Source organism: Lolium rigidum, chromosome 5 (genome assembly GCF_022539505.1).
Source record: "Lolium rigidum isolate FL_2022 chromosome 5, APGP_CSIRO_Lrig_0.1, whole genome shotgun sequence".
NCBI classification, from domain to species: Eukaryota; Viridiplantae; Streptophyta; class Magnoliopsida; order Poales; family Poaceae; genus Lolium; species Lolium rigidum.
The window spans coordinates 35,606,250-35,618,616 of NC_061512.1; the positions used below are offsets into that span (position 1 = coordinate 35,606,250).

General features: G+C 43.6%; 1 protein-coding gene across 1 annotated transcript; it reads left to right on the forward strand.

Moving 5' to 3' along the window:
- Positions 1-5,572: 5,572 nt before the first annotated feature.
- LOC124653522 (tetratricopeptide repeat protein 1-like) lies at positions 5,573-10,743 on the forward strand. Its single transcript, XM_047192574.1, has 8 exons — positions 5,573-5,709; positions 6,899-6,992; positions 7,072-7,122; positions 7,607-7,780; positions 8,186-8,365; positions 8,682-8,801; positions 8,919-9,052; positions 10,258-10,743. Exons 1-8 carry the CDS (start codon positions 5,573-5,575, stop codon positions 10,328-10,330), a joined length of 963 nt encoding a protein of 320 aa, XP_047048530.1. The 3' UTR covers positions 10,331-10,743.
- Positions 10,744-12,367: the final 1,624 nt, after the last annotated feature.

A 12,367-nucleotide genomic window follows, 5' to 3' on the forward strand; every position in this document is an offset into this window, starting at 1 on the left:
GCTTTAGTTAGCGGCACAAAGTTCTTCTCTAACAACATGCATGCTCCAACCATGAAGGTGGTAGATCTCTCTTGCTTCGGACAAGACGGACATGCATAGCAACTCACATGATATCCAACAAAGAATAGTTGATGGCGTCCCCGTAAACATGGTTATCGCTCAACAAGCAACTTAATAAGAGATAAAGTGCATAAGTACATATTCAATACCACAATAGTTTTTAAGCTATTTGTCCCATGAGCTATATATTGCAAAGGTGAATGATGGAATTTTAAAGGTAGCACTCAAGCAATTTACTTTGGAATGGCGGATAAATACCATGTAGTAGGTAGGTATGGTGGACACAAATGGCATAGTGGTTGGCTCAAGGATTTTGGATGCATGAGAAGTATTCCCTCTCGATACAAGGTTTAGGCTAGCAAGGTTATTTGAAACAAACACAAGGATGAACGGTACAGCAAAGCTCACATAAAAGACATATGGTAAACATTATAAGACTCCATACCGTCTTCCTTGTTGTTCAAAACTCAATACTAGATGTTATCTAGACTCTAGAGAAACCAAATATGCAAACCAAATTAGCAAGCTCTAAGTATTTCTTCATTAATGGGTGCAAAGTATATGATGCAAGAGCTTAAACATGAGCACAACAATTGCCAAGTATCAAATTATCCAAGACATTTTAGAGTTACTACATGTATCATTTTCCAATTCCAACCATATAACAATTTAACGAAGAAGAAACTTCGCCATGAATACTATGAGTAGAGCCTAAGGACATATTTGTCCATATGCAACAGCGGAGCGTGTCTCTCTCCCATAAAGTGAATGCTAGGATCCATTTTATTCAAACAAAACAAAAAACAAAAACAAACCGACGCTCCAAGCAAAGTACATAAGATGTGATGGAATAAAAATATAGTTTCGGGGAGGAACTCCGATAATGTTGTCGATGAAGAAGGGGATGCCTTGGGCATCCCCAAGCTTAGACGCTTGAGTCTTCTTAATATATGCAGGGGTGAACCACCGGGGCATCCCCAAGCTTAGAGCTTTCACTCTCCTTGATCATATTGCATCATACTCCTCTCTTGATCCTTGAAAACTTCCTCCACACCAAACTCGAAACAACTCATTAGAGGGTTAGTGCATAGTAAAAATTCACATGTTCAGAGGTGACACAATCATTCTTAACACTTCTGGACATTGCATAAAGCTACTGGACATTAGTGGATCAAAGAAATACATCCAACATAGCAAAAGAGGCAATGCGAAATAAAAGACAGAATCTGTCAAAACAGAACAGTCCGTAAAGATGGATTTTATTAGGCCACCAGACTTGCTCAAACGAAAATGCTCAAATTGAATGAAAGTTGCGTACATATCCGAGGATCATGCTCGTAAATTGGCGTAATTTTCTGAGCTACCTACAGGGAGATAGACCCAGATTCGTGACGAGCAAAGAATTCTGAAACTCGCGCAGTAATCCAAATCTAGTACTTACTTTTCTATCAAAGACTTTACTTGGCACAACAAAACTCAAAACTAAGATAAGGAGAGGTTGCTACAGTAGTAAACAACTTCCAAGACACAAATATAAAACAAAGTACTGTAGTAAAAACATGGGTTGTCTCCCATAAGCGCTTTTCTTTAACGCCTTTCAGCCTAGGCGCGTAAAGTGTATCTCAAGTGTTATCGAAGGGTGGTGCACCTACAGCGGGGTTTGGAGTTTTCTCAACCATGCATAGTATATTGGATACATAAGTTTCAGCGTCTCCCTTTTCATTAGTCTTGGGCTTGCTACTCTCATCAAACAAATTTTCAGGAACAAGCCAAGCATAGTTATGTTCTAGTGCATCATTCATAGCTAGGAGTTTACATGGTATGGGTGCTTTGATCTCCCTACCATCATCAATATTATTAGTGTATCTTATTCTATCCATGTCCATCTTTTCAAGGAGACTAACAAAATTAGTATGAGAACCAAGCATTTTAAATTTAGCAAAGACCTTCCTAGCTTCTCTTGCTAGACCACCAAATTCTCTAAGAAGGGTTTCTAAAACAAAATCTTTCTTTTCCCCCTCTTCCATATCACCAAGTGTAAGAAACATGTGTTGGATTATAGGATTAAGATTAACAAATTTAGTTTCCAACAGGCGAACTAAAGCAGCAGCAGCAATTTCATAAGTGGGAGCAAGGTCTACCAAGTGTCTATCTTCAAAATCTTCAACGGTACTAACATGGGTGAAAAATTCTTCTATATTGTTCCTCCCAATTATAGACCCTTGTCCTACCGGTATGTTCTTTGCGGTAAAATTAAAAGGAAACATGATGAAATAAGTAAAGTAAATGCAAGTAACTAATTTTTTTGTGTTTTTGATATAGAGTGCAAGACAAGTAAATAAAGTAAAGCTAGCAACTAATTTTTTTGTGTTTTGATATAATGCAGCAAACAAAGTAGTAAATAAAATAAAGCAAGACAAAAACAAAGTAAAGAGATTGAGAAGTGGAGACTCCCCTTGCAGCGTGTCTTGATCTCCCCGGCAACGGCGCCGGAAAAGAGCTTGATGGCGTGTATTTCACACGTTCGTTGGGCAACCCCAAGAGGAAGGTATGATGCGCACAGCAGCAAGTTTTCCTCGTAAAGAAACCAAGGTTTATCAAACCAGGAGGAGCCAAGAAGCACGTTGAAGATTGATGGCGGCGGGATGTAGTGCGGCGCAACACCGGAGATTCCGGCGCCAACGTGGAACCCGCACAACACAACCAAAGTACTTTGCCCCAACGAAACAATGAGGTTGTCAATCTCACCGGCTTGCTGTAACAAAGGATTAACCGTATTGTGTGGAAGATGATTGTTTGCAGAGAAAATAGTAAAACAAGTATTGCAGCAGATTTGTATTTCAGTATTAAAGAATGGACCGGGGTCCACAGCTCACTAGAGGTGTCTCTCCCATAAGATAAAAGCATGTTGGGTGAACAAATTACAATCGGGCAATTGACAAATAGAGAGGGCATAACAATGCACATACATGACATGATAAGTATAGTGAGATTTAATTGGGCATTACGACAAAGTACATAGACCGCCATCCAACCGCATCTATGCCTAAAAAGTCCACCTTCGAGGTTATCGTCCGAACCCCCTCCGATATTAAGTTGCTAAACAACGGACAATTGCATTAAGTATGGTGCGTAATGTAATCAACAACTACATCCTCGGACATAGCGCCAATGTTTTATCCCTAGTGGCAACAAGACAACACAACCTTAGAACTTTCTCGTCACTCGTCCCGGTGTCAATGCGGGCATGAACCCACTATCGAGCATAAGTACTCCCTCTTGGAGTTAAAAGTAAAAACTTGGCCGAGCCTCTACTAGAAACGGAGAGCATGCAAGATCATAAACAACACATGTATAATAACTTGATAATTAACATGACATGGTATTCTCTATCCATCGGATCCCGACAAACACAACATATAGAATTACAGATAGATGATCTTGATCATGTTAGGCAGCTCACAAGATCCAACAATGAAGCACAATGAGGAGAAGACAACCATCTAGCTACCGCTATGGACCCATAGTCCGAGGGTGAACTACTCACTCATCACTCCGGAGGCGACCATGGCGGTGTAGAGTCCTCCGGGAGATGAATCCCCTCTCCGGCAAGGTGCCGGAGGAGATCTCCAGAATCCCCCGAGATGGGATCGGCGGCGGCGGCGTCTCAGTAAGGTTTTCCGTATCGTGGTTTTTCGCCTCAGGGGTTTCGCGACGGAGGCTTTAAGTAGGCGGAAGGGCAGGTCAAGGGGCGTCACGAGGGGCCCACACTATAGGTCGGCGCGGCCAGGGCTTGGGCCGCGCCGCCCTATAGCTTGGCCACCTCGTGGCCCCACTTCGTGTGTTCTTCGGTCTTCTGGAAGCTCCGTGGAAAAATAGGGCCCTGGGTCTTTGTTTCGTCCAATTCCGAGAATATTTCGTTACTAGGATTTCGAAACCAAAAACATCGTAAAACAGGAACCGGCACTTCGGCATCTTGTTAATAGGTTAGTTCCAGAAAATGCACGAATATGACATAAAGTGTGCATAAAACATGTAGGTATCATCAATAATATGGCATAGAACATAAGAAATTATCGATACGTCGGAGACGTATCACCGCGCTCCGCCTGCTGCTCCGGCGTGGGATCCCTAGCCACAGCCTCCTGCGCATGCGGCGGTACCTCCTGCACCGCCGGCGTACGAGCTTCGATGGCCGACGCCGGAGTTCATTGACCTCGTCAGCGATGACGAGAAGTAGGCAGCACCTACTTTTACCATGCCTTTATGGCTTTTTTATGTTTTTTATTAATGTAAATTATGGCTTCATGTATGAAAATAAAATTATGCGTCGTGCCGCTGGAGCCACCCCCGACGCAAACGGATGCCCGGACGATTTCGACCATTTAGACCACGCAAACGGACGCGGGACGTCTAAAATGCGTCGCGCCGCTGGAGATGCCCTAAAAACAAAGTGGTAGTGGTCGATCAACATAGGCCTAATGAGCCGGTTTACCCTTAGCCTAATGAGCCGGTTTACCCTTAGATTTGGCCCTTACTGTATCGATGACAAGCAGACTGCACATTCTTGTTTTTCATAAGCAGATTTTAAACAATAACAACATGAAAGTAGCGCTATTGAGAATCAACCTGTGGTTGGATAGTTAGGAGGGCAGTGGCACCCCCAACCCACCAGAGTACAAATCCCAGATTTGACACTTTGGTGTCTCATAAAGGCGGAATATTTTTCAGTGGGAGGCGACGTTCCCGTCGACAGCGAGGCGCCTGTGGTGACTTCGTCAATCTCAAGACCCACCGGATCAGTTCTTCAACGCAGTCTCTTGGAGGTGCTCATAGGGGTAGGGTGTGCGTGTGTGCGTTCATAGGGGTGAGTGTGTGCGCGTATGTGTGAGCGTCTTTGATTGTACTGTGTTTCGCAAAAAAAAAAATGAAAGTAGCGCTATTGGGTGCATTTACTATTAGTGTGTTTGGAAAAATAGTTTTATTTGGCACTTAAGTTTTTTATATCACTCTATATCTCATCGATTGCGGACGAAGTCTAGATCTACCGGATCTACTCCCGGGGTCGAACAATATAAAAAAATATTTTTAACATAGGAAAACAACAAAACTTTGCTCACAGGAAAAGAGACATGAACCGTGAATAATTCTAAAAATCTGAAATCTTGAACTATCAAAATATTTTACGGTTTATCCGGGAGGGTATGCTCTCATGAGAAAAAATGCATTCGTAACATTGCACATATATATATCGACATTAGATATACGGAGTAAGTTTTGTCCGTTGAATACATCGTAGAAACTGTAGTTTTATGACTAAGCAAAATTACTTACACGTAGATCACGGTTACACGTGTATCCTCAAGAAGGCACGTGCTAGCCATTCTTGCCCGAGTGAAAACAGAGAACCAAAAATAGAAAGAAAAAAAACAGACCGCGAAGTGGAGAAGCTCGCGACCCAAAACCCTAACCCCTGTGACCCTCGGCGGCGGCGGCGGCGGCGGCGATGGCGATGGCGGACGGCGGAGGACGAGCGGCGGCGCTGAAGGACCAGGGGAACGAGCAGTTCAAGTCGGGGAGCTACCTCAAGGCCGCCGCGCTCTACACGCAGGCCATCAAGCTCGACCCCGACAACGCCGCCCTCTACAGGTATCTCGCTCATGGCTCGTTTGGTGCGCGGAATCCTAGTACTCCGACCGCTCTCTTAGGACGGAGATGGGATGAGAACGGTGCGCGCGCGCTTAGTTTGGTCAGGCGGGTGCTGCGAAATGGTGTCCCTAGCGTTTCCTGTGAAAAGATCGAATTGGTGACTCTAGCATAGTGAGTAGTTGTTTTTAGCGATTTCTTGATTACGCCCAAAGTTTGGATTTTTGGCAAGCGGTGCGGCGAGCATTGCAAGTTTTCAGTGAGGATTTGTCGGAACGTTTAGTATGTTGAGGGTTGTAGTATGAGTTGTGGAGCTTCCAGAATTAAATGGCTACATTGATGTTGACACTACATAAGTAGCTAAGCCTTGGATGCTGTTGTTTCAGATGTCGTTGAAAAAATTAGTCTTGCGTGGTCCCTGAAATATACGTGGTGATGGTATAGCACATTTATACACAATATTTGGCTATTTTCTGAACTTTAGCCCATGACGGGTTTAGCGTACACACGAAAAGGTGAACAAATTCCAAAGCGCCCTTTTTCCATGCCAAGACAAAGAAAATCCATTTACTGTCATTGCCTCAGGAGAATACAGTTCTAGATGCAACTCATGTTCTTAAATGTAGGAAACACTCTTTTCCTAGTACTTGTCTGATCCAAAGAAAAAGTGTTGTTGATTCTGTCACAAACCCATACTCTGACCTAGTATTGCTATAATATGAGGCACATGATGAGAATGAACATGGAGGACAATTAAGCATCCCAGCTAACTGATTCGCAGTTACCACTCAGCACCTCAGCCCTCGGGTGAGAGACTGAATGTTAAACTCCAAACATGGGGGCATGGGCAACGAAACTGCAGTGAGTGAGAACAAATAGGATCTGTTATCGTGTATAGATTAAGGAAAACACCAATCATGTGATGTGCCAAAAATTTTTTTTTCGTAAATGCTTCTTGAGCACATAACTTGGAATTTATTATAGACAAGTTATAGGATATAATAATCAAACAGGAAGGCTTGTTTGCTAGTAAAAACTAAAATAAAGTAGGATTGTATTGTGTCTTAAAGCTGACAAAATTCTGCAATGGCAACTTCAGAGTAACTATCCTATAATTTATGTTATCTACTTACGTTGTTTGTATATGCTGTTGAGAAATTCTGATTGCCCTTTTTATTAATATCCCTGTCAGCAACCGAGCTGCTGCATTTCTGCACCTGGTTAAGCTGAATAAAGCACTTGCTGATGCCGAAACGACAATAAAACTGAAGCCACAGTGGGAGAAGGTATATAAATGTCAAGTTACTCTCTGCTGTCATTTAGTCTGCTAGCAAATTTCACAGCCTATCTTCTTTCGTAATATAGGGTTATTTCAGGAAAGGATGTGTTCTGGAGGCCATGGAGCAGTACGAGGAGGTTAGAATTAAAAAAAAAGCAAATTTATACTGTCACCTTTGATTAACGGGGAGAGAAATTCTACCCTGCCCTTCCTCTCTTTTTTCTATTCTGTAAAATGTAAAACTTTTACCAAGTGTCCATGTCTACTATGCCCGAACGAGTTGAGAACAACCCAAGTCATAAATTCATAGTTTCAGCTGTAAATATCTGAAGGTGAGATTAGATGACTACTCAGTTGATGTTCATTGTTGCGAATGTGATAACTGATGGAAGAATAATCCGTGTCACAAATTTATTTTATGTTCGAACCATACAACAACCTTGTATTTTCTGTTTGAATTGTGTAAGTTATGACTCGACTTCTTCTTCATCCAACTGAGTATCCTTAGATCATCTCAAATCCTGTGTTATTTATTTTGAGATGAACCTTTTTTTTTATTGCATGTGCTTAGAACCAATATTATGCTGATCTCTGATGTCGTCATATTACGTTCTGGTGCAGGCAGTATCTGCTTTTCAAATAGCTTCGCAGCACAATCCACAAAATACAGAAGTCTCCAGAAAAATCAAGAGGCTTACTCAGTTAGCAAGGGAACAGAAACGAGCCGGTGATGTGGAGAACATGCGTTCCAATATTGACCTTGGGAAGAACTTGGGGTCACTGAAAACCGAGCTGGTGAGTTTTATGCTTACAGCCTTATGTGGTATAATGAATTTTGGGTTTCCAATATACGTTGCATCACATTTCACCCAGAATGCCACTGGTACTTATATGAAAGTGTGGAAACGTGAGCTAATAAGTTGTACCAGTAGGCATTCCATGAAGAATCTTTCTTTTTATTTCATATTTATATGTTTACACTTTTGTACCTTGCCAGTTCCAGTTCATAGGCACTTGTTTAATCAGGTTATAAATTTTTTAAAATTTCAAATGTTTATACACATGTACCGTGTGGACTACATCATAAGTATTTTGTACTTTGAGTTTGACTGTAAACAAAATAAAAGGGCTTTTTTTTCCGGTTGTAGACAGAGTAGGTTTCATCATGTATGTCTCGTCATATATATTTTTTTATTTCAGGCTGCAAAGTATGGAGATGCAGAATTGGCACAAAATATCTCCTCATTTGTTATCAATGTGATGGAATCAGCGGTGAAGGTTTGGCATGACACTGGAAAAGTGGATCCAAGGGTCAATTTTCTTCTTGATGATCAGAAGACTGATACTGAAAAATATGCTCCAGTGGTTAACATTGAAAAGGTATTATGCTGCTTGTGCTTAAGGATGCTCCATTCTCCTGCTTCATATAAACTTGTACCGTGCAGAAATCTTGAGGTTATATAGTACTCCCTCCGTCCCACCAATTGTCTCAACTTTGTCAAAATTTGGATGTATCTACCTACTAGATAGTGTCTAGATACATCTAAATTTTGACAAAGTTGAGACAACTTTGATGGGACGAAGGGAGTACTAAGGATCAGTTTTATTTTTATTTCTATTTGTTGATATTTTTGTTACAACTTCCATGTCAAAGTTCGGACTTATCGACACTCATATGCTTTCCCTTCTTTTATAGGCCTTTGAGTCACCCGACACCCATGGCAGTTGCATTCCGTATTTGCGGCAGTATACCGTTGAATCTTACTCAAAGGCTGCTTGTATGGTAGCACCTAAGGGAATCATCTCCTACCCACAGGTTCGATTCACCTATTTTATGTGTTTTTATGATCTGTGTTATCCAGAGTTTGTTATTGCACCCTTGTAGTGATATAGTTCTTCTCTTGACAAATCAAACATGGCCCATCATGTACAGGTCTGGAAAGGGACGGGATCGAGAAAATGGAAGCTTGATCAGAGTGATGGATTCTTTGTACAATTTGAATCACCGATTTTGCGGAAGATATGGTTTGTTCCTAGCACAACAGAAAAGGGGCGAACATTGTGCAGGTAATTCCCCTTTCCGCATAAGACCTTTGCATGCACATTTACCTATGACTTGGCAATTCGAAATTCTCAAGCTAAAAATCCAAATAGATGTCTGTTGTGGCTTGCTGTTATCACCCACTTTAGGCTTTTATTAATTGTACTTGTGCTAAAGTTTTGCTGATCCTTCAAGATTCCACTTAAGTTGGGATACCAGTTCTGGCCATTCATAACATTATTAGTAAGTCAACACTCACCGATCAAATAATCAACTAGTCATTGTTGTGTGCGCCACTCCAATATTAATTTTGTTCACACGGTTAAAAGTCCAAAAGATGGAACAACCCACTGTAATGCACTCACGTGGATATTCTTTTAGAGTTCCGCTGGTATCTATAAATACCAAAAAGGGAAATTACTGACCTTCCCTTTAAGCCGCCATGTATCCCATTATGCTGAGCTCTACAATTGGTGTGTTGTGTCTTGTGATGCTCGACACCTTTTGCACCTTAGTGCATCTGTTGCACTGCCAAGTACTTTACAACCTTATTAATACTCCCTCTGTCCCGAAAAGGATGTCTCTGATTTTTCTAAATTCAGATGTATTTAGACATATATACATCCGAATTTAGACAAATGTAAGCCATCAATCCTTTTTGGGACGGAGGGATTAGTACTTTTTCTGAAGTTATGCTGATCCTTGAAGATTCCTCTTTAAGTTTAGGTTATCCAGTTGTGGCTATTCATAACATTGGTAAGTCAACACACTAATCAACTAATCCCAAAAATAAGCAACGAGTCATTGTTTTGTGGAGCAATGTATTATTAATTTTGTTGGCAAGATTTAGACAATGAAACAAGCCACCATGTGAACTTAATGCACCCGTGTATATTCTTTTAGAGTTCTGCTGGCATGTAGTATAAATACCAAAAAGGGAAACTAGTATCCTTCCCTTTAAGCTGCCATGTATCCTGTGATGCTGTGAACTCTACAGCATGTTTGTTGTGTATACCAGTTGTTGGCACCACCATCCTGTGACGCGTAACAACTTTTACGACCTCATTAGATGCATCTGTTGCACCGCCTAGTAGTACTTTACAACCTTCACTCATGCCTTAGGGGCTGCTTTCAGAACCTGTTGGATAACCATCACTCTTCGCAGCTGTTTATGGCAATCACAAGCTTTCATGGTGTACCTTGTATCTCCTTTTAACACTTTTGCATGCAGGAGCCCTGAGGCCTTGGACATTACCATCCACGAAATCCTTCCACGAATATTCAAAGAGACGGAAGCTGCCTGAACGACATATGTGCAGCCGACGTCCCCGTGATTCCACCCTTGATCGCATCATTGGTCCGTATTCCTCCCGGTGGTTGGCTTACGGTTAAGAAGGGGGCAGGTATTTTCTCAGACAGGAAGGAAGAACCAGATGCCATATTTTGTGCACCGAAGATATCGGCGCTGTGTACAATAAGCTATGGTGGGGTTATGGCAGTCATTTGTTTCTTTCATTACTAAGAAATCTTGGGATATATATTTTAGAGGCTTGTGATTTATTCTGTTGTATGTGGCTGGCCAGCTCAATGCCGGTGTGATGAAAGCGTACCGAAATTCTATCCTGAACCATGTACATGGATGGATGGATGGATAATGATGATTGCACCCTGGAAATGTGGCAAGTGACACATCGCCATCGGTTGGTTTTGAGGCTCATGATTTGCTCATGATGTGATGTAAAGAGTGTGTGGACGTACGTGCCTGCATCGTGACCTAATTAATTAATTATTAGAACCATCTCGTTTTGCCGATTAAAAGTGCATGGATAGGGTACAGCTGCAATGGTTAGCGTTGGTGATTGGAGACGTGGCATTTCGTGTGCAAGATATGTAGCTGTGTTTTTGTGTGTATCCATCTGATGGATCTTCATCATCATGGATGGCCCTATATAAACACAAAACATGGGAACGCACGCATAAATGCAAATGAAAGTCTGATCTGCACTGTGTCGATCAGCTGTTCCTGCAGGCGATGGAAGGCGACGGGCTGCTGCTTTCGGTGGCCGTCCACCGTTTGTTTCCGGCGAGAGAGAGCAACGCTGCAATGCAAGCAAGGAGCATGTGACCAAGCTCGATCGTAATAAGTTGTGGTAGAGTAGTCTGATGGTATTAATGGGCGGTGATGTATTTACGCCGTCACACGCCATGCGACCGGTGCAGTGGCAGCAGCTGTAGCCTGCACCTACGAGGGACCTGTGGGCTATGGCTAATTGGCTACGGAGCTTTCGCTGTAGTAATGGATGAGCTCGCTCTGTTCAGTTCAGCCTGCAACTCTGCATATGTAGAAGCGAAAGTAAAAGCACATGTATAAATGATAAAGCGTAATAAAAGCATATTCATAGTTAGCTATGATAACGTGCTAAAAAACGATGCATTGTGAAATGCCTAAGAGCGTCCAGTCGCATCCCTCAAACACCGAATACAAGCCTCGGATGGCCCAACTAGCTTTATTTTAAAAAAATTACAAAAATTAACCATATTTTTAAATAATCTAGTAAAATTTAAACACTTGGAGCATCTCCAGTCGCGTCCCCCAAACCGTCCCCCAAAGGGATTTGGGGCGCGCCGGACAAAAAAACGTTCCCAGCCGCGCGCCCCAAAGGCCTTTTTTGTCCGGCGCGGCCCGATACGGTGTCCGGTGTCCCGAGCCCGTCCCCGTCCCACGGGGACGCACCGGGCACGCCCGGACACAACGAAATGAGAGGCGAGGAGGCGCGGGGCCGACCCGTCGGCGGCTCGGACGCTCAACCGCCACATACGTAGCGACGGTGCGGTTGACGAGGAAGCGGAACCGTCGCATTGGCAACCGCGTCGACGACGCGCCAACCCCGCCGGAATGGAGCGCCGACTCCTCGGAAGAGCAACCGCTGCTCTCTTCGACTTCTGCGCCGCCGTTCATCCGCGCTCAATAAGACCCGTACGTACGCCGTCATTCATCCAAGCCTCCATCCGACACCTCCAGCGACGATGAGCTACATCTCCCGGCTCCCGTCCGACACCTCCGGCGAGGGAAAGCCTCGTCGGCCGGCGCCATTGGTGGGACAAAGCCGGGACGCCGAGCGGCGGCGACGATTCCCCGCAGCCGGCTTGATAGCGAGGAGGAATGGCCGGGCCGGGAGGAGGAGGAAGAAGAGAGCGAGGCCGCGGCGGCGGCGGTGGCCCGTGCGAAGGCGAAGGCGGCCAAGGCGAAGGCTGCCAAGGCCAAGGCCGCCAAGGCTAAGGCCGCCAAGGCCAAGGCCAAGGCCAAGGCGCAGCCGACGAGCACCGGCGACGACGACGCG

Bases quoted from the DNA above. Each gene is read 5' to 3' on its own strand.
- LOC124653522 (XM_047192574.1), top strand. From the start codon at position 5,573: ATGGCGGACGGCGGAGGACGAGCGGCGGCGCTGAAGGACCAGGGGAAC. The intron at 7,781-8,185 runs GTGAGTTTTATG...TTTTTATTTCAG, and splicing joins GGTCACTGAAAACCGAGCTG to GCTGCAAAGTATGGAGATGC. The intron at 8,366-8,681 runs GTATTATGCTGC...CTTCTTTTATAG, and splicing joins CAGTGGTTAACATTGAAAAG to GCCTTTGAGTCACCCGACAC.